Here is a 26,749-nt window from a genome sequence, read left to right on the forward strand (position 1 = left end):
ATATATAGGAATAAGGAATACAGTAGTAATGCTATCAGAAATTCCGTTTATAATCTGAATGCATGAATAAACATTAATTAAGACTGATTAGAAAGTTGGACTAGATAACTTCCAAGGTTATCTTTCAAACGTTAATATTCTGTGGTGTTTATGGTACAATCTCTCTATTCTGTAAACTAGGTTTTATTACATTTTTTTGTGAAAATATAAATGAATTATAAGAAAATAACAAAATTAAGAAACCTCACACAAAGATAGGTAATGCAGAATCTATATGTAATAAGGGTTGCCATGTTACAGTAGTTCAAGAAATGCTTTCATTGAATGTAAACACCAATGGAATTGTTATAAAACAAACCTCAAAATATCATTTTTTGTTCCATTCAGTGGGTGGGGTATTTGGCTGTTTTTCAGAAGAAATGTCTTGACATGATATAATAATAAATGAAGCACCTAACTTCCTCAATCAGAATTTTTTTTTCCTGAGTCCCACTTGGGTAAAATCTTCCTTGTGAGGCTGGTTGCTGTAGCCACTAGTGAAAAGAGCTCAAGACTACTTGTGTGCCCTTAAGGAACTCATCAAACGTCCTTGGGGCTGATTTTTTTTAAAATCCAATTTTCTTTGTCTATGATAAACTACTACTTGCCTTTCTGTCACATTTTATAGTTTTTAAAATGCTTATATATACATCACCCTCATTTAACCCTTAAAACCAAAATGTTTCAGGTACCAGGTGCAGATTGCACAGACGGTAAATTCTCCCTTACCCAGCACTGTTGGGTAGTGGATATATGATATTACATATAATATTAATATTGTATTGACTGTGATTTTAGCTTTCTTTGAGAGTTAAGTGGGCATTTCATTGTGCTTTCATACTTGAAAGCATCATTATGAATAGGTTTGCCTTAAGGTTAAAGAGATGTAAAAAGGCCATCCACTGCAAGACTCTACTAGTGCTCACTTGTCCTGCACAAGATTTCTTCCCAAAGTTGCTCACACTGCCAGTTATTTTCATGTCAGAGTATAAAAGAGCTAATTCATAGAAATGTTTATAATAGACTTTCAGTTAAATCAGTCTTTACCATAATTACATTTCTGATTATATATTTCCGAATAGTTTAAATTCTTTGGTTGTTTAGGCATATTCTAATAAAAGTACAAAAAGTGGCTTCAGAATATGGAAAAGAAAAAAACTGGTTCGGTACCTTATCATTCAGGTGGAAACTAAACCAATAGACAGAAAAATTACCATCTGTTACAGTTAGTGCAACAGTAAAGTAATATATTAGCCCATTTCATTTTTTCAGCATGACAGACTATTTTCTGGTTGTTCTCCTTCTCCAAACCTGTTTATTCCTGTCTTCATAACCTTAATAGTTCCAAGATTGGTAGCTCTATTCATCCAATTGCTCATGGTAGCTCTATTCGTCCAGTTGCTCAGACCACAATACCTGAAGTCAACCCTGGTTACTTTTTCTTTCATCCATCCTTAGCAAATTCTGTATCATCCACCATTAAAACACTATACTCAGAATCCAGCTATGTCTCACACCTCCGCTTCTACCACTCTGGTCCAAGCCACCGTCACCATTCTCCAGAATTACTATAAAAGTTTTGTAACTGGGCTTGAGGCTGCTCTCTTCATCCAGCATAGCAACTGGAGTAAGCCTTTTTTAAATTTTTTTTTTTTATTTATTTTTTTTCTGACTGGTAAGGGGGTCGCAACCCTTGGTATGGTGTGGTTTGCACCATGTTCAGCCAGTGAGCACACCGGCCATCCCTATATAGGATCCGAACCCATGGCCTCAGCGCTACCAGCGCCGCACTCTCCCGAGTGAGCCACGGGGCCGGCCCTGGAGTAAGCCTTTTAAAACCGGTTAGAAAACATCACTGCTCTGCTGTGATTCCTCTAGTAATGTTTAATATCATTTAGATAAAAGCCAAAGTTCTTCCAGAGACCTATAGATACGGCCACAACACAGTTTTTCCTAGATAACCTCTCTGACCTTACCGTTGACTCTCTCCCTCTGGCTCACAGCAGTCCAGCCACACTGGCCTCTGTGTTTCCTCAAACATGCCGCTCTCACAGTTGCTTCCCCAGGTATCCTCCTAACTAACTCCTTTTACCCCCGTCACTAAATAATTTTGCTTCTTTGTCACCTTCTCTGTGAGTCTCTGACCTCCATTAAAATTACAACCCTTCTCCTGATGGCATTCTTAATCCTTTATTCATGCCTTATTTTCCATAATATTTCATACCATCTGGCATATTATGCTCTTATTTATGTTTGTTTGCCACCCAACTAAAAGGCAGTCTGGGAACAGGGATTTTTGTTTGGTCACTGCTGAATCTCCAGCAGCTAGAGCATTGTCCAGCACAGATACTCAATAAATATTTGTTTGAATGGTGGTTACACAAATTAAATGAGGTAATATTTTATCAAATACCTAGTTTATCCATTCTCAGTGCAAAATATTGGTTCTCAATCTTTTTGTCTTCACTTTCATGCTCTGATGATTCTAGCTTTAAATAGTATTTTATTGTATATATAATTCAATAGTTGATGTCAACTTATAGACTATACTTGATTTCTAAAAATACTGTTTTGTTAGGCTATTGAAAGAATTGATGCTAACTTCTAAGTTACACTGTAAAAAATAAATAGAGCAGTAACTTTTGGCACTCTAACTTGATACTGTTAGTAATAGAGATTAGCTTTGGTAGCTCTTGTAATTTAGATACAGCCATGAAACTCCCACCAAAGTTCCTCTAGTTCTTGATATCACAGTGGCTACCAGCAGAAAATGTCCCACAAGATCAGCAGAATTATAAAGTTTCCTCCAGTGAAAAAAAGCTTATGTGATTGATCAAGTTTGGTAATTGTTAAATAAAATGTATAAATAATAAAATGCACAGGACAAAAAAAATAAATGTTTGTTTGAAGAGTAAATTGAATGAAAATGTTATCTTTTATGAGGTAATAGCTATGCAAAATATATCCTAAAGATAATTTTATTTATTTGAATCTCAGTTTCCCATTTGTTTTCTGTTAAACAAATTTTTAATTTTTGCTCAGGTTCCAATTAAGTATAATTAGTATAATATTAATAGATGAATTTTGACAATTGGACAAATGCAACAATAGCAGTAAAACAATCACTTCTTGATTGAGCCCCTACTAATTTGTGGCAGTCACATCCCTTCCCATCTCTACCATCCATTGCTGGCAAGACAGAATATTTGAAAAGCTCTCATTACTCTGCCTACTGGCATCGCTAAAATGCTCTGCCTTGGGCTGGGGTCAGCTTGTTTCCTAAGGTAACTACCACGATGTGGTTCTTTCACTCACTTCTAGTACATTTTTATGTTAAACATTTTAATCCAGCTGGGATTGATTTATTAACACACACACACACAGCAAGTTTAAGACTAATTTAGTCTTAGTGGGGTATTTTTTTTTTTTTTTTTGCTAGAAATACAATTAAAAAATCATACCTTACCTCGTTTTTCTGAGATGTCACCATTATCTATGTGAATGTATATATACACATGTATGCACACATACACTTGTATATATGTTCCTGGACATTCGATTTTGTTCTTTTGAGAGGTCTTATTCTGTTCCAGCATTATATATTATATAGCTTTTATAAAAGTCTGATCACATAACATCTTTGTCTAAAACCTTTAAATTGTCCATTTTCTTTGGGGTAAGTCTGGATAAAGTCCAAACATGTCTTATAAGGCAAATATAGTTGGGCCTTTTAGGTTGCTTTATTATGTGTATTAGTATCTGTTAGGGCAAAATCCTAATTATTATTTTGTAAATTCTGTTGGCTAGTTTTACCTGTTTATTCTTCCATATGTGCTTTAGAGTGGGATTATGATTAGCATTGATTTAGAATTGGCTGCAGTTAGCATCTTTGAAGTTTTTTCAATCTGTTTGGTGCTGTGAGATGTCTCCTCATACATTCCACACTCCTCTTCTATGTCTGAGTACATCTGTAGTTTCCTTTTCTCTTCATATTGGATACCACCCTCTGTCCCCCTGAGTCTTTTGCCTCAGGCAAGGCTACTCCATATTCGGGTCACCCTTTACTTTGTCCTATTTCTAGCCTCCCAGGAAGAATCTTAGGGAAATTGATTTTGCTTCCAGTTCTTAAGCGTAGTGGGGTATCTCCCTGCACTGTACAGCTTCTGTACCACTGCTTTCCTTTATCCAGGGCAGTTCCATTTCAGGCTCAGCCTGTTTTCTATGGCCCCTGCTTTTTCTGGACCCTTGTCTCCATTGTAATGCATTTTTGAAAGATTTTTATCTTTAGGAATCAGATAAGATCAAAACAAAGATCTGATCAAACTTAGCTAGCTCTTAAAAAATTTTTAGTTCATGATGATATTGCTTTCTCAAGATTCTTATACTCAAGGTTGACATTAATCTTTTGCTTTTTAGTGGAAGAAAAACAAACAGTGCTTCTCAGCCTTTAATGTGAATATAAATCATCTGGGGATCTTGGTAAAATACAAATTCTGATTCAGTTGGTCTCTGGGGCAAGGCCCAAGATTCTGTATTTTTAGCAAGCTTCCAGGAGATGCCAGTGCATCCTAATCTTTGGACCATCTTCTAAATAATAGGGTTTTAAGAGATGTGATCCATAACTGCTGACTTCTTGCACTCTGGCTTCCACATCCATAGATGAGGGTGTGGAATTACAGAATCAGATCTCAGTTTGGAAGGAACTCAGTCATCTAATCTGATCATCAATCCAATGCTTGAATCCTCTTTATAATATCCATGCCAGTGGTCATCACATTTTTTGAAACATGGAATTGTTTGTATTATTGTGCAACTTCTTTTTCCCATTTAATAATATCTCTATAGAGATTCAGTAAACTTTGAAATAATTCCTTCTAACATGTCGATAGTTAATAAATAGTTCTTTCAACATGTCCTTCGGTGGACATAAGATTGCTTCAAGTTTTTTGACATTTACAAGCAATGCTACATTCTAGTACATATGTTTTTCTGCACATGTGCAAGCATATCCATTGCCTAGATACCTAGAAGTGGATTTACAACGGAATATGAATGTTTTAAATTTTGATAGATACTGACAAATTGCCCTCTGTAAAGGTTATAGCAATTTATAATCACACCAAGAATGCATCAGAGTACCCATTTTCTGACATCCTCACCAACACTACATGTTATCAATTTAATATTTCTTCTGTGAACTTTTTTATATACATTGCCTTGGTTTTTTTCATCATAATGTTTGTCTTCTTCTTTTTGATTTCTAGGAACTCTTTATGTATTCTGAATATGAATCTTTTGCTATATGTGTTGAAGCTATTTTCTCCCAGTTATGTCTTGCTTCATGCTTTTGCCTCAGTTTTTTGATCGTTAAATTTGGGTAACAATACCCAACTTGAAGAGTTGAGTAAGAATTACTGAAAATTATATACTAAAGTACATAACAGTGCCTAACATGATAAATGTTATTTTTTATTAATAGCTTGTATATCTTAACTTTCATTATGATTATAATTCCCCGCTGCTTCGCTTAGTTCCGATCCTGAGAGCTTACTGTCGGTATCTCTCGCTAGTCAGCCTCCTCTTTCATCATGGACTCATATTCTTCCTGCTTACCTTCTCTTGGGTAGATTGAATACACACTCTCAGTACAAGCCCCCTTTTCCTAGATGATACTGGTTAGCTTTATCTCTTTTAGCAATCTCTGCCAGTCCAGCACCTAAAGTTACTGCAACCATGCTTGTTTTCCTTTGCTTTACTTGCATTGCCAGCAATTTCAGGAAAAGCGAACATATCCATCTTGACTGATACCAAAGAGATTAATAGAAAAAAAAAAGAATTACATAATGAAATTACTTCTTTCCAACTTAACTCTGGACTCTTGTTGAATGATATTTGGGACTTAAATAGTTAAGCAAAATCTGATAGGCCAGAGCTTAGAAGCTCTTCAGAGAGAAAGGAGAAGGTCGCCAAAGGATAGCAATGCTGGGCGTGTCTTACAGCATGTTGATGAGCACTGTACACAAAATTAAGGACTAACTTCTAGAGAAAAAAATTGCTAACATCTTTTGGGTAAATAGAAGATTTCTAAAATTGTATTTAAGAGGCTACGAATATATTTGTTTTAATCATTGCTTAATCTTTGAAAGTTTATCTTTTAAAAAACCTGCTCTGGGATGCTAGAATTATCCTGGTTAATTTATACCTCATATTTTTAATGCATTTATTTTTTTCACATTTTGAAGATTATGCAATATTGAATTATATAGGCATAATTTTACAGTATACATTTTATGTTTTATAGTCCCTTTGAAATTAAAATTATATTTAATAAGTGTTTAGCATAATATTAAAAAATCAAAATTTGGGAATGATTATTTTTAATGTAAAGGTTAAACTGTTAAAATGTAATGGGCTTACAAACGAATCTTCTCATTAGTTTTAAAATATGTTCACTCAGCAATTTATTCATAAAACACTGAATGAATGGTTGCTGCGTGCCATTTCTGGGCCTTAGCTATTAAGACTGCAAATATGAGAAGAAATAGATTCAAGGAGCTCATAATCTAATGCTATTAAAATAGGTATAGAGACTGAGAATCTAATCTGAGCAATATAAGAACCAAATATAAAACCAAAAATGGATCCCTCGTAGGTTGAGCCAAGTTCCATACCTCTCTCAGAGATCTGATCTCCTTGAACAATATTACCTTTCAGGGATAGTCAAAGAGATCTAGCAGAGATTGATCACAGGAAGGGATGGAAGAAAGAGGATGCCCCTCAAGTGCTCAAGAGGTTTTCCCAGGAATTAGTATTTGAAAAAAGGATATGGAAAGAGTAGGCCACCATTTTGGTATTTGTAGAATTTAAATAAAACTCATATCTAGATGCTAAAATTACTTCAAGCTAAATTTTGCCAATCACTAATTTATTTTTTTCAAAAACAATTACCATATTCTTGGAAAATGTTTATTTAAAACATGTTGACTCTTATGTTTGACTTTAAAATATTTTAAATAATCCGTTTTAAATATGTATCCAGTTGTGGATGCCTCTTATCTGATGAGTTCATCTCCTCCGCAGTTTCGGTGTCTGAACTGCTCAGCTTCGCAAGTCTGCTCTCAGGATGGCCCTTTGTATCAGGTAAGAGGCACTCACGACTGTACATATGACCATCAGAATGCCATGACAGTGATTACTGCCATCCCAAACTCAGGTTCCTAAGACATGTAACTGTACAACTAATAGTTATTTGAGTTACAAAACTTATCTTTTCAATTATGTATTCAAAGTTTCTCATTATTTTATTTCTCCTGAATTATCTATTTTATTTTACTGAACTAGAAATGAAATGATAGATGTTAAGGCCATTATTTATGAGTCAGGAATTTTTAATAATTACTAGTTTCAGCCCTTGAGAAATCTCTGATCCATTTTGGATTGGGATGTTACCTTCTTTGTGTGTTTTTGGGTTTTTTTTAAATGATCAGTTATCCACAAGTGAAAGATTAAATGCCAAATTAGATGAATCTAAATAACAACAACAGCTAAATCTAATTGTGAGCTTGCTTACTAGGCCCTGTCCTAAGTACTTTACTTGGGTTAGCTCTTTTAATAATGAAATAATAATGAGTTAATTTAATAATGCACTGAGAAAACTTGAAGATGTGTCTGAGGAAAGTTTATCTAATAAAAATACATTTTAAAAATTTGGGAAACAGACTAAATAGTGTAGTAAGGATTATTGTCTGATACAGAGATGATTAGTGATCAACCTTAATCCTGTGGATTAATCATAGCATTTCTTTAAAATATTTATTGTTCTTTTATCCAGTAATTAAGGTATTTATCCTTGTCTCCTTGCAGCCAGAAAAGGAGAATTGTAATTATATAACAAACCTACCTAGCAAACTTCACCTCCAGTGTTACAGTTTTGGGGTTGGGACAGATTGATAAGTATGTTAAGTATTAAAACACTTCAAATCACTAATTAATAAATGTTTAATTAGCAGTTTATCTAGAATTTTCCTTAGTCTTTCTGTCAGTGCTGTGATACAGGAATCCCCATGCCTTCATTAAAATGTGTGCCTTTTGATACACATGGTTTACGTTCTAGTTTTACAGCAATGGAATAAGCAAAGTTTAACATCTATAAAGGGCAAGAGAAAATCATTTAGGAGAAAAATCATCCTTCTGTTTATATTCCACAGATGAGAGTGAAGGGTGGTTAAATAATTTAATTGAGCTGGTGAGATGTGTATATATCTGGAGTATATGGATGTCTCAGCTGCTTTTTTAGCTCCATAGTTGATTGGGGATGATGAAGCATAGTGATACCCTTGCATTTAGCTATAACCTATACATACATGGCTTTCTGCTGTACTCTAGGTATTAATGTCTATTTATTTTACTAGAAATGAAGATGTTCTTAAGCCATGATCCAAAGTATCAGAGAACAAACAGCTGGAATAAGACCAAACTCCAAGTCCATACAAATTTCTTTTCCTTTTTTCAACACTTCCTTATGGATTATAGTCCTGTAAGAAAATTGAACTTTGAGTTAATAGGATGTACCCCTGACTTCCTCAAAGGACACCTAAATAGTTTTATGGTCACCCCTCAAATTTTCAAGGAATGGATCATTCCCATGCTGTATGTATTGTTTTAAATCACTGAAAAAGATGGAATTCTTCCAAATTCATTTCACAAAGGTAACATAGCCATGATAGCAAAAACTGACAGTGTGCAATTAGAGAACTAGTACCAAATCTCGTTTTGAATTTAAATACTAAGCTGATAGATAATATACTAATATACTAAAAGAATAATAAATTAAAACCTAATAGTATTTTTTATCAGAAATGCAAGAATGGCTTAATATTGGGGGGATAGATTTAAATATATATATATAAAATAAACATTTTATACATATGTACACTAAGTCAAAAATCATCAGTAGATGCTGAAAAAGCATTTCATTAAATTTTTTTGTGTGTGTGTGTATCAAGTGGAATTTTTTTTAATGCATACGTGTGGGGTACAACATTGGTTTTCGGTAATTGTGTACAGTGTGTGTTGGTTAGGTCAGTATAGTTATTAGCTTATTCATCATTACAGTATGCAATCATTCTTTGTGCCCGTTGACCAGTTCCTTATTAGCTACCCTTCCCTCCCCTTTTCCACCTCTAGTTTTCCAAAAATACAATGTATTACTGTGATTGTTGTTTCTTTCTCTCTGTCTCTCTTTATTGTTCATTTGTTTATTTATAGATTCAGTTCATGGTTATGAGTGAGAACATGCAGTATTTCTCTTTCTGTACCTGGGTTGTTTCACTTAGAATAATTTTCTCCAGGTTTATCCATGTTGCTACAAATGGTAGAATTTCATTCTTTTTTATGGCTGAGTAGTAGTCCTTTTTTTTTTTTTTTTTTTTAAACAAAAAAGTTAAAATAATTACATAAGGGAATATTCTTTACCTAGATTCACCAATTAAAATTTTGATACATTTTCTGCTCCCTCTTCCCCTTTCTTACTCTTCCCATCTTCTTAACTTACTAATCTCTCTCTCTATATATACACACACACACACATATATACACTTTTTTTTTTTTTTTGGTGCAATCATTTGAAAGTAAATTACAGGTATCAGGACAGTTGACCAGTAAATACTTCAGCGTATAAATATATATATACTAAGACCTTCTCACATATATCTAAAATTCCATTTCATACACAATCAATTTAAATAGTATGTTAAATATTATAGAGATGTCAGTTCTCTCTACAATTAAATTATGAAGTTAGATGTAATTCCAAAGACGCTTTTACCAGATTCTAGTTTAACTTGACAAAGTCAGTCATTCTAAAGTTTGTCAGGAAATATAGACAGGTGCTTCTGGTCAGTCACATTTTTAAAATGAGTAATTGGGGGCAAGTGCATTGCCACACACTAAAATTATTTTAAAGCTGAAGTAATTAACATAGGTATATCTTAAACACAGACACATGAATAAAAAGAGTAGCTCAGGAACAGACTAGTTTGTATGAGTCTATAAAAAGAGTATTTCAAATTAATAGAGAAAAAAGATTCATTTAACAGCTATCTACTGAGCACTTGTTTTGCTCTGGGCACTCTTCTAGGCGGCCCCTGGAGACACAAAAGTAAAAATGAACACAAATCTTTTCTCTCAAGGAACTTACATTCTTATGATGGTAACAGATGAAAAGTAAACAAGTACAATTTATAGTGTTAGAAGAAAGATTAAAGTACAAAAATAGGATATTTTTGGTCAGATAGCTAAGGGATAGGCCTCTTTGAGGTGGTGATGTTTGATTGAAAGGAAGTGAAATAAGTAGCCATGTGTATATCTGGAGTAGAGCACTCAGGACTGAAGGAACACACTGCAAAGTCCCTGAGAGGTGATTATGTCTGGTTGTTTGAGAATTGCAAGGAGGCCAGTGGGGCTGGAGCAGAAACAGTACAGAAGAGGGTAGTTGCTAATAGTGAACTCAGAAATGTAAGTGTGGGGGTGGGGTGAAGATCTAGTAGAACTTTTTACAATTAATTGTACTGAGACTGTTGTAGGGTTGGAGGGGGCTTCAATCCACACTCCGAATTGTAAACCAATATACGTTTCTGATGGCTTAATGGTAGTATTAAAAATGATACCATAAAAGATTAAGTTAATATAGTTGAATAACTGATCTCAGAGAGTGGGTATGGCATTTCACATTGTACCTGTTTAAAACAAACGAATTGAGTTGACTATTGATATTGAAAAGTACATGACAAAAGTATCATAACCAAAGAAATAGTTGCAATATATGACAGAGAAAAGTTTAGTGTTTTAAGTGTTATAAAGAATTTAGGGCTGGCCAATTAACTCAGTTGTTAGATTGCAATGTTATAACACCAAAGTCAAGGGTTCAGATCCCCAGACTGACTAACCCAACTACCAAAAAAAAAAAAAAAAAAAAAAAAAAATTATGTAAATTTTTTTTTTTTTTTTTTTTTTTTTTTTAAATGACCGGTAAGGGGATCTTAACCCTTGACTTGGTGTTGTGAGCACCACACTCAGCCAGTGAGCGAACCGGCCATCCCTTGAACCCGGGGCCTTGGTGTTATCAGCACCGTACTCTCCCGAGTGAGCCACGGGCCGGCCCAAAAATTATGTAAATTTTGTAAGAGAAAGCCCAACTTTTCATAGAAAAATGAGCAAAGGGCATGATCAGGCAAGTTACAAAAGAAGGAAACACAATTGGCTAATAAGCATATGAAAACAATTAACTTCTAAGTCAAGAAATGAAATACTATTTTATGCATATCAAATTGCCAAATTAAAAGGGGGAAGGGATAGTACTCATTATTGACAAGACTGTGGAGAAATGGGTGATCATATTTCTTTTGGAAATGTAAAAACAGAACAACTTTCTCTCAGTATTTATCAAAAAGCCATTTTAAATGTGTATGCAGTTTGAACCAGCAGTTTCACTTTTTGGGACCCATGGGGGGGCACAGGGAGAAACAGATCATTGGGTCAAGATTAATTTGTAATAGCAAAAAAAAAAAAAAAAAAAAATTGGAATAAACTCAGATGTATAGAAAAAGGAGACTTATTGGTAACTTATGGATCATTTCTATAATAGCAGCCTTTAAAAATGATCATTTAGGACTATGTTAAGTAGTGTGGAAATATGTTTACAGAATTTTTAAATGGACAGATTTTTAAGTGATACCAAATAGTATGTTTAGCGTGATTCCAGTTTTGAAAAAAAAAATGTAGATAAAAAGACTAGGAGAATATACACTGACATTATGGTGGTAATCTTCAGAGGGTAGAGTTTAAGTAATTTTCCTTTTTTTCTTGGTGCTTTTCTATATTTTCCAAATCTGCAATAAAAGCAAGTTACTTTTATGATAGAAAGAATTTTCCCTTAAGGGAAAAAAGTATGTCAATCAAAGACAGTTTTATCATTTTCTAAAATTTTCACATTTGAAAAGTGTATTTTGGAAGTATCTATTCTTTGTTTTTATTACATAATGAGACTTGAGGATTAGAAACTCTAAAATATAGGTCCGTTCAGTGCAACCATGTTACTTAACACTAAGAGGTAATGATATGTCATATTTCATTATTGTAAGTGCAATGCCATTTTACTTCAGAAAGCAAACTGAAACATAGAACTAAGGTATATCTTAACAATTTTCAGTGTTATGGCATATTTCAATAAAATTATTAAACTTCATGTGTTGTTATAAAACAAACACAAATCATTACTTGGTAGGGAAAACAAACCATTCTCAGCCAAAAACTGAGAAAATCCCAACCAATGTCAGCCAAGCTGTTTTACTTCCCTAAATTTATCTCTAATAGATTGGTGATGGATACTTCTGTTTATGTTGAATGTATTCTAAAATGAGTGACAGTTATTTTTAGAAAGTGCAAATTCAACAGAATCAGGAGTGGAAAGCAAAGCTAGATAGATGATGATAGTGAAGGGCAAGCTGTGGGTTGGGGAAGGTAGAATGGCAATTAGTAAAGTTAAGACAGGATATCTATGCGGTAGCCTCAGAATCTGACTAGGCTTCGGAAACACCCAGAGAGTTTTGTAAAATGCAGTTTTCTGTGCCCTACTCCTAGATAACCTAATTCAGAGGGAACTCAATAAAGTTTAAAATAAAAACAAAATTAATACCAAATAGTTAGACCATGGAAACCCTGAAAGACTGTCTGAGACTTTTACTCCAGCCCTTGGAAAGCTGGCAGCGACATCTGCCTTACTTCTGCAGCTGGGAGAGCAAGACACGGGGCATTTGTATTCCTACCCTCTGGTCCTATCCTGACCTGAGTGGTAAGAGACTCTAACATCGAGTCGTCTCAGTATGTCGCATAGCTGTGATAAATACTGAAATGGTCATTTTCAGGATTGTAGAATCTCAGTCTATCCCTCTTCATCTATGTGAAAGAAGACAAAGTTCTCTGTACTGGATTTTTGCTTTTACCTACACTAAGACAGAGAAACATGTTCATCTCAGCCCTTTCTTGTTTCCATAAAAGTAATTCCTCAAATTTCAGTTTAAAAAGGGGAATTTGCAGCTTTAAGAAAAGGAAAACCATTGGTTCTCCAGACCCTTTATGACTTTGGGATGTTTTGGTTCTTTATGATATGAAGAGGGTAAAAACAGATGCAGAGATAATGTCTTTGGCAAAAAACTGTTTCCTCTCTACTACTGCATGGCAGTTGGTTGTATGACACCTTTTCTACATAGAGCAACTTGAAGAACAGTATGAACTCATCAACTATATTATGTAATGGTCAAATCAGAATATTCAGTAGTATCAACTGACTATTGAAAGGAAGAAGTGACCTAAATGTTTCATGTAACAATTAGCTACTTTATTTTCAATATTCTTAAAGGACTGTTAAAATAGATTTTAAATACTAAAAAGTGTCAAACTTGTAAAAAAAAAAATAGATAGATATAGATAGATATAGATATGTATATATGATTTATGAAAATTACTCCAGTTTCATAGATTCATAGCAGGGGTGTCTGTTAATTTGTGACTTACTGGGCTCTCCCGAGCAGCAGCTATGAACACGTGTAAGCAGGGCTTGTAGCTTTCATCCTCCACAGGCCTTATCTCTTCCTAACTTTTACACTAATACTAGTCACATATGCAACCTATATGATGTCTATAGGCCTTTGAACTTGACCTTTCCTCTATATTATTGAAAACTTGACTGATTCTAGAAAAATAATGGCAATCAAAAGAAAGAGTTTTAATGTTAATTTAAATCTTAACTGTTGTAATCAGTAGTACCAAGAAAGATTGTAAATTATAACCCCAAATTCTTAAAATCTCTTGTATATAAACTATCTATATTGTTTTTATATAAACAGTCTTATTCATGATCTGTTTTTATTTTATAGTCATACCCTATGGTATTGCAGTATCGACCAAGAATTGATTTTGGTTAGACCAAGGGGTCTAGATCTCACTGAGATGAATCCTGCACTATTTGTTTACTCGTCAACAGATTGCACAGTGAACGGTATGTGGACTAGAGGGACACAACCAGATTTTCAGCATGCAAATAAGGCCATTTCTGTCTCTAAATTGTCAGTTGCATTCATGTTGTTTCTATTAAGAGCAAACCAAGTGCCATTCTGCTACTGAACCGTCTTCATAAGGTATTTGTGCTGTCTCACAATGTGCAAGTCATGGTTGAAATCAGTTAGGTGTGCAGCCATGATTCCGCCTTCTGAATATTTTGCTTGCCTGTTTCCAGATTGTTCTAATGTTTAATTATACTAGTAAAATGGCTCAATTTTTGTGGTATTGCAATTTTCACACTTATTTTATTCTTGTTTAACTAGAGTACTGTACAAGAAACTAATAATCATATCTTGAAATTATTTTGTATGGAAATATATTTAGAAAAGTGGTTTTGAGCCACTGTCCTGTTCTTGGTAAACTTTTTGTGTAAAAAACAGTTAATTCTTGAGTGTGCAAGTCCTTTGGAAAAGAATTCCAATTATTCTTTAACATTAGAGCACATCATAATTGTAGACATTCTAAGCATCTGTCTTTGTAGTCTACCAATTGCACAAGGAAGGCGTGTTAGCCCTCCAGATTGAAAATGTATGTGACTTCTTGGAGAACTGAAGTTAGATTCACAACCATTTGAAATGTTGGCAGCTGATTACATTTACTTCTAATAAAATTAATGTGTAAGTAAGGTTAATCTTTCATAATGCCTTATGACAAGCAGGTGCTGCTCCATGAAACTTCATCGTGTAGCCAATTTTATTTATGTATCATTACATTGTTGGTGTCATTTAATGAGTGCTTTGTTTCTCTTTTTAAGTTGGCCTTAGGTATATGTCATTGTGGCATGCAGAGGGTTATGATGATTTTAAGTATTAGGATTTTTAGAGCAGATAGTAGCTATTCTATGGATTTTCAAAAGTCTCCAAACAGTTGTAGATTAAAACTGTTAGTTACCTATCACATTTCCATATGCATAAAATAGACTAAATGCAGTGTAGAAGATAAATATGCTAACCAAAATTAATGGTTTGAAAATATTTTAGGTCCTATAGTAATCAGGGGAAATGGGATTATTGTTTTATACGTGAGTTCATTAAAGTCAGAGCTATAATAATGTCCTTGATTTTGCAGTTTTGTTAAGTTTTCCATTCATTTTGGGATTAGTCTGCGAGTCAAAGAAAGTCTTGTTACCTTAAATTATATGAAAAACTTCATTTAAAACCTTTTAAAACTTATAGTTGTTTTCATAAAACTTCTTTGGAAATTGTTATATTAATTGCTTTGAAACAAATTAACCTCTGAAACTTAGGAAAAAATCTTGAAAGTTAGGAAAAATATTTGTTTTAGAAATCTGACATGAGCACAATCTGTGTGTTAAACACATGGTTTAGTTTTTATACTGTATACATGGTAGATGTGTTACATTTTCCAGTAAAATGTATCACAAATTAATGCCTTCTGAATTTCAAAATGCTTCTTAGAAATAAGACTGTACAACTCTAAGAAACATACAGAGTACAGCTAAATCTTGACGCATTTCACAGTGTAAAAGGCTTGAAACTTCATAATTATCTTTTCCTTATGTCTTTTTTTTCAAGTCAAAAAATCTGTATTAAGTTTTTCTGTTGTTCTGACTTTTGTGGAAGAGGTTACGGCAATACTTTCTTGATTTTGTTAGATTGTTCTTGGAAGGGCTCACAAACAGAATTTAAAAGGCAGATTTTCATTAACTCTTTAAATGGTTGGAAAAGACCATTACACTCAACCAGAAACTGAATTTATTATCTAGCTACAGAAATTATTTTGCTATGCTGTGAAACTCAGTTCCCAGACATCCCTAAGAACTTTTTAAAAATTATTATAAACTTGTCACATTTAGGACAGTGATTAAAACAGTGTTTTACGTATGGAAGTTAATTTTAATTAACTTAACTCAAAATGAACATGTAAGAGTACATTTAAAAAACCACAGGTAAGACTTGCATGTTTTGACTCCTCAGCCAAAACTTATGGCCATAAATGAGTTTTATATACAAGATCTCTTTAAATTTGGTCTGTTGCCTGATTATATGCACTTTCACTATTTTCCAAGGAAATATATAGGAAGCAATTACAGAACTGAGAATAGTTTTATATAAAACTCCTTTATTAACTGCTAATGCATTAGCATTTTTATTGAAATGTAATGGAATATGTGCCAAAACATGTGAAAACCTTACATAAGGAAAGGATCAGTTGTCATTTAAGGAAAGATACACACTTTTTGATGGCCCAAGTGACAGGGTATTACTAGTAGAACCACAGACTTCAGCTGACCTCTTTTGGTATTTAACTATGACTTTCTAAGTATGGGACTACTTTTGTGTCTAGTAATACACTAACTCCCAATCCCCAGTTCATTATCCACTAAGTCCAGTTGTAGAATTTGAAAGAAACCAGGTATGGAAAAAATGTACAGGCAACTTTTGTGGTTAGCTTTTTTAAATTTAGGGTGCTTATAAAGCAAACTCTTTATATAAATAACCTATAGGAATAATCATCTGAATCTTTAAAATTGGAGAATACATAAAACTAAATTAAGTTTTTCTCTCTCTGTTGTCTCTTTAAGCAATAAACTGAAAGAATTTTACTTCCATAAAAGATGTTGTTATCTGTTTTATCTGCCTTAGAAATTATACGTATAAAATGGTCAAGAAACCTTGGATATAAAGAATTCCTGTGGTTTATAAACATCATGTTAATTAATCACATCAGTTAATAGAGAAATCAAAATATGGCCTTTTCTCTAGATTGACAAGACACTTTTAAGAAGTATGAAAACATAAACTAAGAGGCTCATTGATGAGGTAATGTTCAGTCCGGGGTGTGGGCAGTATGAATCATGTCTTTTGACTGAACATCTACCCCATTCTGATATGCCACATTTTATAAATGCAATGAATTTGCTCAACTACATTAAACACTCAAATGTAATCTAAATTTAAACATTATTTAAGAAAAAATAAGTATGTTATATAATATTGTGAACTGTTTAGCTTTACTGAAATATTTAAGAGAAAGTGCCTCATTGCTAAAGTGCATTTCTGTTTTAGATTTACTGCATGAAGTTTGATTTATCTGTACCTGTCTCTTATGAATGGTTTTGTATCTAAATAGGCGCTAGTAAGTTAGAGTACTCTCTTTTTGAAAGATTTTCATAAGAATATAGATATCACCAAAGACATTTTACTGTTAATTAATAACCATGCTGAAGAGACAGTTTTAACAGTTCGGAGGTTGGAAATTTGGGGGTTGCAATTTAATTTTATATGGTCAGGCAATAACCTTGATAAATGCTGAAATATCACCAAAGAAAGGCTTTAAACTGAATTTTCTTGGTGAGATGAGTCAAACGCAGGCTTTTCTTGCAATAATCAGAGCACACTTCCCTTTCAAATATGTTCATTGTTTTTCAGCACCATCTGACAGATCTTAGGAAATCCTCAAAGGTGAGAAAGAGAGAAACACAACAAATAGCCTCCTTCTGGATGAAAAGTGAGAGAAATACATACTTTGCAAAGAAAATTGAAATTGAGATTTTAAGTTTTAATTTGAGAATTTTTTTATTCCATGGAAAAGTGAGAGAAATACATACTTTGCAAAGAAAATTGAAATTGAGATTTTAAATTTTAATTTGAGAAGTTTTTTGTTCCATGGAGGCAGTATAAACTAAAATTACAATTATTTGGATTCTGGGTTCTTAGTAATATGAGAAATTTTATTAAAGACAGACTTTGGCAAAAGTATTGACATGCTTACTTGTATAGAAAATAGTATATTCTGTTGGACTTACGTAAGTAATTTTTCTATGTTAAAAAGCAAAGTTTTCATAAGGGCCTTTTTTTGGTTTTTTGTTTTGTTTTGTTTTGTTTTTCCTTAAAAAGCAGCTCTGTCTTGTTTCTCAGCAATTATTATTATTATTATTATTATTATTATTATTATTAAAATTTAGCCACATAGCCAGATTTTGCAAAATGGGTCACAGAACAAGCATGTACATCAGGAGGAAGTTCAGTACCCTCCTTATACCTTTTCTCCTAGGGAATTCATGCTGTGGGCCACTTTAAAGGTAAAACTCATAAAGTCTTTCTGATAGGTCACTAGGTAAACCTCCTTGGATAGGCTAAAAATGATGCATACTCTGGTTTATCATAAGGAATTTTCCTGCAAGCTAAGATTTGTACCAGTACAGTGTTGGTTGGTTGGAGGAATTTCAAAAATGAATGAATTTGCCATAACTTTAATTTTCTGGACTAGACACACAATACCTTGAAATACTAATATTATTTTAAGATATATATCCCTATAGTTTGGGAAGCAGTAAGGAGTATGTCTGCTAGATCTTGTTTATGAACAGTTGAAAAATATTAAATACACTAGAGACTCAGAAACCATTTCAAAGCACAAAATAACCAGCTTTCTGGATTTACTTGATAAACCTAGTTCAGTAGTATTTTGATGGAATACATCAGATTGAAAGTTCATTAAAATGTACTTAAATATACAATACAGGGTTTTCATTGTTTTTGTTTTTCATAAAGCAATGTTGTTTTTCCAATAATTTAAAAGTGATTCTCTTCCTAGTGTAATACAGTTTTCACAGATAGTGGTGTTTACTTACTGTCCTTATGTTTTCAAATAAAATTAAAATGCTCGAGCACTTTCTGTATAGAAAGTTATAAAATTAAACTTAAAAATAATTATTTTAAATGCTTTTTTGAAATGTCTGTATACTCATTATGCCCCTTTTTCTATGATTCAAAGCAGACTGATTTCTCAGAAATGCTTGTTAATTTTAATTATCTTTAGATCTAGAATCAAGTAAAACATATATGTTAAATACTGGGTCTAGTTTTCTTCCATCTGAAAGAGCTTCATGGAATAAGAAACTAATCTAGTACAAATGAAGCTGAAGTATTTCTGGGTAATGAAGTAATAAACAGATTGATTTATCCACACACTTCACATCAATCACTGGAGCAGGAGTTGTACACATTAAAAACGTAAAAGGATCAGCCGAACATTGTTTGGGATCGGTTTTCTTTTGCTGTATTTTTTAGAATGGGGGTGGGGGCCTAAGTGTCCTTATGAAGCTGTGGTCCACGACAAGAGCTTGTGGGGGGAGTACCAGTGTTCTGCTGCTTTCCTGCATCTGCGCAACACAACAGCGATCATCAGTTTTTAATAGAGTAGCCCTCACAATAAATAAAACTATCATAGAATATATTGTAAAGTTATGTTGCTAATTTTCCTTTGAAATATAAAATATTTTAAGCTTTTTGTCAAAAGTGGTAACATCTTAATACAAATAAAAACCTTTTTGTGGTTGTAAGATTTAGCTTATAAATCATTCAAATTGAAGTGAAAGAATTACCAGGTCATTGTTAATGACTTAGTCTATTAAGAATATATGTATTTTTGTAAAGGAGAAGCACTTGTAGATATTTAATCAGTACAAGATATATGTCTGTTTTGCAGAAATAAAATGCTGCTTAGAGATTCTCTTTAAATATTTTTTATTTTTGTGCTCAAATGTATTTTCTGTTGATCTATGGAATGTTGTGTACAAAGCTGTATGATTGTACTGTTGGGCTAGATACATTTTTTTTTTTTAATTTGGACTTAGCCAAGTATATTTGACCATGTTAAAAATATAGTATCTTTGTTATTAAAAATTTGATTGAAGTTTATTGTTGTTTGTCATCTTTAATATTAGTAGCTATAAATGCAACCTCCATTAAAAATGTCTCCTTTAAGTACTACTCCTATGGAAAGTTTTATTGAGTTCATAAACATTTTCTAAAGATTCTTCAGCTGTTTAGTTTTAAGATGGCAGACTGTTCCTCAAATAATTCTTAAGGTGTATACACACACACACTCTAGAAGAATTTGTTTTGTTAGATTAATCAAATCCAAAGATTCTTTTGAAGGTAATTAGGGATCAAAGAAAGACCCAAGTGATTGAAATAAAGACTGTTTCCTTCAGCCATTTAGATAACATAGCTTTGTTTTATTAAATAGAAAGACCCAAGTAATTGAAATAAAGACTGTTTCCTTCAGCCAGTTAGATAACATAGCTTTGTTTTATTAAATACCTTCCTTGTACACTTGCCTCAGGAACTCTAGTTAGGCTAAGGCAAGACATTTAAGTCAGGCAGATTGTGATGATTCCTCTTTCTGCCCCATTGTTATCTTGATGCCTGAAGCTTTGCCTTATGTTAGTGGAACCATGGAGATGACTAGATACCCCAGTCCTTTAGGGAGATATGGAAAACAGCTTTCCTCTGAGCAGGATTTGGCTTTCTTCCACCTTTTAGCTCCACTCACTCCAAGGCTGCTGTAGAGTGGGAAAGAACTTGGAGGACCATGCGTGGGAAGTGCAGAAAAATGTACCCCACGTTATTTCCATCACATGTCACTGGCCAGAACATGGCCTCTCCTAACTGCAGGGAAGGCTAGAGGACCTAGTGAGGCCATGTCCCAAGGAGGAAGAGAAAACAGTGTAAGCATCACAGTTTCCCCAGGTCTTAGAAGTATTTTGTCAACACAGATTCAGCTCTGGTCTTTTCACTAGTTTAGAAAGATTTGGGGGTCTGAGAAGCTCAGGAGTCAGCCTCTGCTTCTTATGTGGCTGGGAAATTTGCAGGTAATATTTTCCTGGAAGCCATGTAGAACCCTGCTTAGCACCCCAACCCTGACATGGAGTGTGGGGTGTCAGGACAGCTACCCTAACAGTCACATGGAGAATCATGCCCAGGAAGGACAAATAGGTAGTAGTCCTTACCAGCTGAACCCAACCAAAGCCCTGCTCTTCGTACAAAGCCTACAGCCCTACAAAGTACTTCTTTGAGAAACCCTACCCCTGCCAAGCTCTGTTACTCCTTACAAAGCCCTGCCCCTCCTACAGATCCCTGCTCATCCTTATAAAGCCCCTGTCCTTCCACAAGCCCACCTTATCCGTACGAAGCCCTGTTTCTCCCACCAAAGCCCTGCTTCTGTAGGAAAGTATTGCTCCTCCCGTGGAGCCCTGCTCAGCCTTACAAATCACTGCTCCCTCTACAAAGCTCTGTTCCTCCCTATAAGAACCCATTCCTCCTAAAAAGCCCTGCTCCTTGAAAACCCCTGCTCATCCTTACAAACTCTGCTCCTTTTACCACGCCCCGCTCCACGCTCACAGCCCCATTGCTCCTTACAAAGCCTTGCCGCTGCTGCTACAAAGCCCTACTTCTCTACAAAGTGCTGTTCCTCTGACAAACCCTACCCCTACAAAGCCCTGCTCCTCTTAACATAGCACTCCCTACAGACCCCTGTTCTTCCTACAGATCCCTGCTTATCCTTACAAAGCCTGGCTCCTTCCACAAGTTTACCTCATTCTTATAAAGCCCTACTCCTACAGAGTCCTGCTCCTCCTGACAAAGCCCTGTCCTCCTACAAAGCTGCTTTCTCTCATGCCCATTTAATCTTCAGAGCAGACTTATGAAGTAGGCATTCTTAACCCAATTTTAATGACATGAAAGTGAATCTTTAAAAACAAAAGTGAATCTTAGCAATTCACAATCACCAGGGATGCACTTGGATCTCCAACACAAGTCTTTTTGCAAGAGTAGTCCTGTTCTCAAGGGCACTAGATCTTTGGGTCTGAGGTCTGAGAGAAATAGAGAAGACAGCACGTAGGCCCTCCTGGTCCTTCGAGGATTGACGGCGTAGAGGACAAACACTTGGAAGCCAGTGTGTGCCCAAGAAGACATACCATGAATGTCATTCATGCAGTCAACACATTTTGAGCACTGAGTATATACCAGGTTGAGTGCTAGGCTCGGGGGACACTGTGGTGAGCCAAACAGATTCCACCTTTACACTAACGGAGCTTGCAGTACATCATGGGAAGAGGGAGACATTAAACAAACAATAAATACATAATAGACTAGTGAACGATCTGAAGATAAGTACTATGAGAAAGAATGGGAGGTCCAGATCTTTTTGAGAAAATGATATTTAAATTGAGACCTGAAAGATAAGCTGGAGCTAGCCAGGCAAAGAGCAAGGGAAGAGTATGCCTTAGAGAAAGTCATTGCAGTGGGAGCCCAGGGAAGCCCAGCAACGCAGAATGCGACTGTGGCCAGAGTACAGTGATGAGTGTGGTGGCAGAGGATTCTGGAGAAGGTAGATCCAGGTCATGTAAACACTTTCAGGCCATATTTAAAAGCTTGACATTTAGTCTGAACACAGTAGGAAAATTTTAAGCAGGGGATTCACATCATCTTATTTATATTTTTTAATTATCACTCCGGGAGCTTGGTGGGGAATAGATGCTAAGGGCGTGGGAGCTAGGATAGAAATGGAAACAGATTAAAAGCCTAGTGCAGCCGTCCAGATAAGAAAACAACAGAAGGGTCCCAGGGCAGTGCCGGTGGAGAAAAGTGGGTTTCTCTGCACACCTCAACCCCAACCCCAGTGCAGTATGCCTAAATTCAATGTAAGCTAAGTTATTGGGTCAGGGATGAAGCTCCAGATGGGGGTGGGGAAAATGCAGACCAGGAGGGTGAGAAGAAGACAGAACCAGAGAGGAGCAGCCATGCCCAAACTGCCACTACTTCCTTAGGAAACCTGGAGAGGGCAGGGGGCAGGGGGAAAGAGGTGGGTTCTGTTTGGAGTGGGTGGGAGAAAGGATCCTGAAAGTCTCCGCGAGCCCCATCCAGGGCCCAGCCCAGAGCAGCCGCTCTGCCAAGCACCTCACCTTGCCCAGCTCAACCCCACTCATCCCTGGAGGCCCAGCCCCCAGCACTGCTCTGGGATGACTTCTCCAGTGCTGCCCGCTCCCCTCCCTCCCTAGAGGGGTCCTGGGCTGCTCTTTCTCACCAGCCCTTTGCACTGGAGTGATACAGCCCTGGATTCCAGTGTGGGTTCCACCACTGGTTAGCTGAAGGATGGGTAAAGGACATCATCCTCTTCAGTGGCTCATGAGACACTGATGTAACTGCAGCATTAAACTAGCATAACTTATGAGATGTAATTAAAACACCTACTTATTTTGTGTCTCTCACAGTCCCCATACACTGGATGAATACTTTAGCAATCCCCGGGACTTCTTGGCACACTTTAAAAATCACAAAACAGTCTCAGCTCAGAAGTGGTAATGCCCAGTTCAGTCTATTAATCCACCCTTCAGTACTCGTTCCAAGATTTCACTTCTCCCCTGCTCCTGGCTGGAGCCTGTTGGTCTCCTTCCCTCCACAAGTGGAGGGTGGTCAGTGTCATTCTCCCTCCTTCCCTCCTGGTTGTTGTGCGTGGATGGGGAGGAGGGTGAATGGAGCACAGCCGAGCAGGTTGGAGGCCAGCTCAAAGAAATGTGGGCCTAATGTTTAAAGCCCTCCCCACAACCCGTCAGCAATCTTCCTGAGTTTTTTGGCGCATCCCCGCCCTGACTCTCAGTGGCCACTTGCCTTGCCAGGGGCCCTGCCTCTATTCCAGCAGGCTGTTCCTCGTAACCCTCACCTATTCCAGTGGCACAGCCCACAGCCTCTCACTGTGGGGATTTGCTCTTCCCACAGGCTGCCATCTTGGGCAGGATCCCTTTTAAGAGGCTTCTGGCTGATAGTCCTACTGCAAGTGCCTCATCTGGTCCCCAAGGTCATATGACAATGACCCACTATCAAAGATGAGTCTGTGCTGCTTCTCAGCACAACAGCACTTCTCTCCCTCTCTCCGCCCCCATGCATTTGGCTGAGAGGCACAGCCTCTGGCCTTTGGATTCCTCGAGTGTCACCTACAGGCAATGTGTCCTCATAACTGCAGTTCCGCATATCAAGCCTTCCTAGGGGTGCTGTTGAAGGCCCACTCCCACTAGACTGGGAAGAGGGGGTTTATCACTGGGTATGAGCAGACTCTCCCCTGCCTCTCCTTCACCTTCACATCCAGTAGAACCAAGTTTTCCAGGCTCCCAAGAAAACATGCTCTCTCCATGTTTGTCTGGAGGTGCAATGACACAAAGCCCTTTAGTTGTAACTCAGCGCCTGATGGCAAAAGCAGATGACAAGAGACCTGCCATGCCCTGCTTTGCAGCATCTATCCAGACTGAGGCCTGGTGCCAGCCCGGGCCAGACTCTTTCAAAACAGCTGCCCCTGAGAGGTGACGGCTGGACTGAAGGGAGGGACAGTGAAGCCCTGCCTGCTAGGCCATGGTCCAAGGCTGCTACTGACTTTCGGGCACTCTGGGCAAGAGCAGGGTGACCACCCTGGGACTAGGAACCAGCATTCAGGACCCAGTCCAGAGGGCCCTGCTCCTGACTGTGGAGTCGTGCCAGCTGCTCTGGGCTGGTTAGTTCTACTTCCAGGCATCAAATGGCCTTCATTCTCAAGCTCCCCACATGCAAGCAGTTGGGGGAGCAGCTGCCGGGAGGTGGGGGTGTGTGTTCTGAGATGTGAAATGGCCTTAGGATGGTGTCTCTTTCTGATATAAAGATACGCTCACTGCATAGCGCCTGGGAGCTGCCTCTGGGTTTCCATCCGGGGCAACCTCGGAGCTCTGGGTTGAGTAGTGTGGTGATGTGGAAATGAGAGGGATCCAGGAGTCAGACCAAGGTGGGCTTCCACCCCAGTTTGGCTACGCACTGGCTCTGTGGCCTTGGGAAGTCACTTCTCTCTGGTCCTTGCCTTGGCTACTTCACCCTGGGCCTCCCTCCTTGTAACACTTGTTTTCGTTGCAATTGCTTGTGTAACATCTGTCATCCCAGCCAGACTGCAAGTTCCCCAAGCACACAGGCCAGCCTAGGTGTTCAGCCCATTGTGCCAGCCCCTCGCACCCAGCCTGTGGTAGCGCTCAAGAAAAGCCTGAGTGAGTAATGTGAGCAGTAACTCTCCTGTACTGTGAACTCACAGACTCTGCTATTGATCCAGAAATGGTGGCACATCAACACCACCCCTGGACAAGAGAGCAAGAGGACATACCATCCAATTTGGCCCCTCAGGCCACAGGATATTGTGAGAAGGAGAAGCAAAGGATTATGGTCTCTGCTCTGGGAAACTAAAGAAGGAGTTGCTGCCTGGTTAAAGCTGCACATCTCAAATCACCCTGTGGGCGTCCAGGCCTCACCTCTGTTTGGATGTTCTACTTTTGGGAGACCCTAGCTCCCTGGGCAACTTGATGATTCAGCCTCCATCTCAGGTTCAGGTGGGTCCAGGTAACCTAGGAAGCTGGGCCGACATCCAGCTTCTGCCCCACCTACCCCAGAAGGGGCATGAAATCACCCATATTCACAGGCAGCAGGGCTGCCCAGAGGAAAGGCACCCCTGTCATCCTCTGGGGATCATACTGTAGGGCCCTGGGTGGGAACAGAAGATGACTGTGGGTGTGGTCTTATACACAACTTTAAAATATCCAGGCACAGGTTATGTGATCTCTAACTGAACTCTTGCTTCAAGCCCTGCAAAGGTAGGGGTGTATCTGCCTGATTGCTCAATGCTCAGGCTTAGTCATGAGCTATCATTCCTTTATGCCTTTAGTAGATCTTTTTCTTAAGCTCCGACTGTCTGCTAGATAATGTGCTGGTGCCAGGTCCTTCAAGGATCTCTGTCACTTTCCACTGTGAAGCCTCACGCTTGGGCATGATCTACAAGTTCCATCCAGACCCACCTGGCTTTCTTCCACCCCTTATCCTTGCCAGTTTCCCCCCATTACTGAGGCTTCACTCACGTTCCCCTCCAGGTCTCAACATGGGCATCATTACCTAATGAATTATCACTTCCCAACTCAACTCAGGACACGCTTCTTCAGAGATCACTTTCCTGATCTCCTTGGCTTGATCAGCCCTCCCATTAGGGCTCTGATAAGTATCAGATAACTTCTTATCACGTCACACCAGCCACTTTATGCTTGTGGGATTGGATCTCATGCAAGGCTGTCGAATTTGATGTCTATTGGATCTACCGAATCTCCAGGACGCAGCACAGTGTCTGACACACAGCAGGCACTCTGGGAATGTTTACCAGATGATTGAATTAGATAAATTCAATGTGATGTTTGGATGAATTCAGTACACGTTTGATGGCTTGCATTTGATCAGTGCTTTTTGGGCTTCCATAAAACACATCGTATGAGCAAAGACGAATGGCACCAAGTGAGAACCATCTGATACACATTTCTTTTTTTTTTTTTTTTTTTTTTTTTTTTTTTTTTTTTGTCGTTTTTTCGTGACCGGCACTCAGCCAGTGAGTGCACTGGTCAGTCCTATATAGGATCCGAACCCGCGGCGGGAGCGTCGCCGCGCTCCCAGCGCAGCACTCTACCAAGTGCGCCACGGGCTCGGCCCCTGATACACATTTCAGCAAGCTCAGGTCAGATAACCTGTGGGATTTATGGGGAGTTCATGAGAGGCTGACAAAGAGACTGTACAAGTACGTTCTGTGGTCAGTTGTACCCCCATCCTGTTCTGTTTGCGCTCTTCACCAAGAGCTACTTTTCTTGATGTTTTGTTTTTATGACTCTTCACCTCTCTTTCTCTTTTCCTGTGTCTTCTAAATGGCTTTGCCATCAGAAAAGTCAATCTAATATGCATGCCCTTTGATTCAGACATGCCAGCTGAAGGATTCCAGCTTACAGGAATACTACCGTCATCTC

At 37.2% G+C, this 26,749-nt stretch overlaps 1 protein-coding gene across 6 annotated transcripts in view; it reads left to right on the forward strand.

Annotated features, from left to right (window-relative positions):
• PCGF5 (polycomb group ring finger 5) overlaps positions 1 to 19,814 on the forward strand; it is a 117,485-nt gene extending 97,671 nt beyond the window's left edge. For 3 of the 6 annotated variants that reach the window (XM_063102201.1, XM_063102204.1, XM_063102202.1), the window contains exons 9-10: positions 7,120 to 7,179; positions 13,974 to 14,886. In XM_063102201.1, the coding sequence (XP_062958271.1) occupies positions 7,120 to 7,179; positions 13,974 to 14,021 (108 nt within the window). In that variant the 3' untranslated portion in view covers positions 14,022 to 14,886. Of the gene's footprint in view, positions 1 to 7,078; positions 7,180 to 13,973; positions 14,887 to 17,549 lie in introns of those variants that run through there. The other 3 variants (XR_010024044.1, XM_063102205.1, XM_063102206.1) reach the window with 3 other exon arrangements.
• The last annotated feature ends 6,935 nt before the right edge of the window (positions 19,815 to 26,749 follow it).

This window comes from Cynocephalus volans, chromosome 7 (assembly GCF_027409185.1).
Source record: "Cynocephalus volans isolate mCynVol1 chromosome 7, mCynVol1.pri, whole genome shotgun sequence".
NCBI lineage: Eukaryota > Metazoa > Chordata > Mammalia > Dermoptera > Cynocephalidae > Cynocephalus > Cynocephalus volans.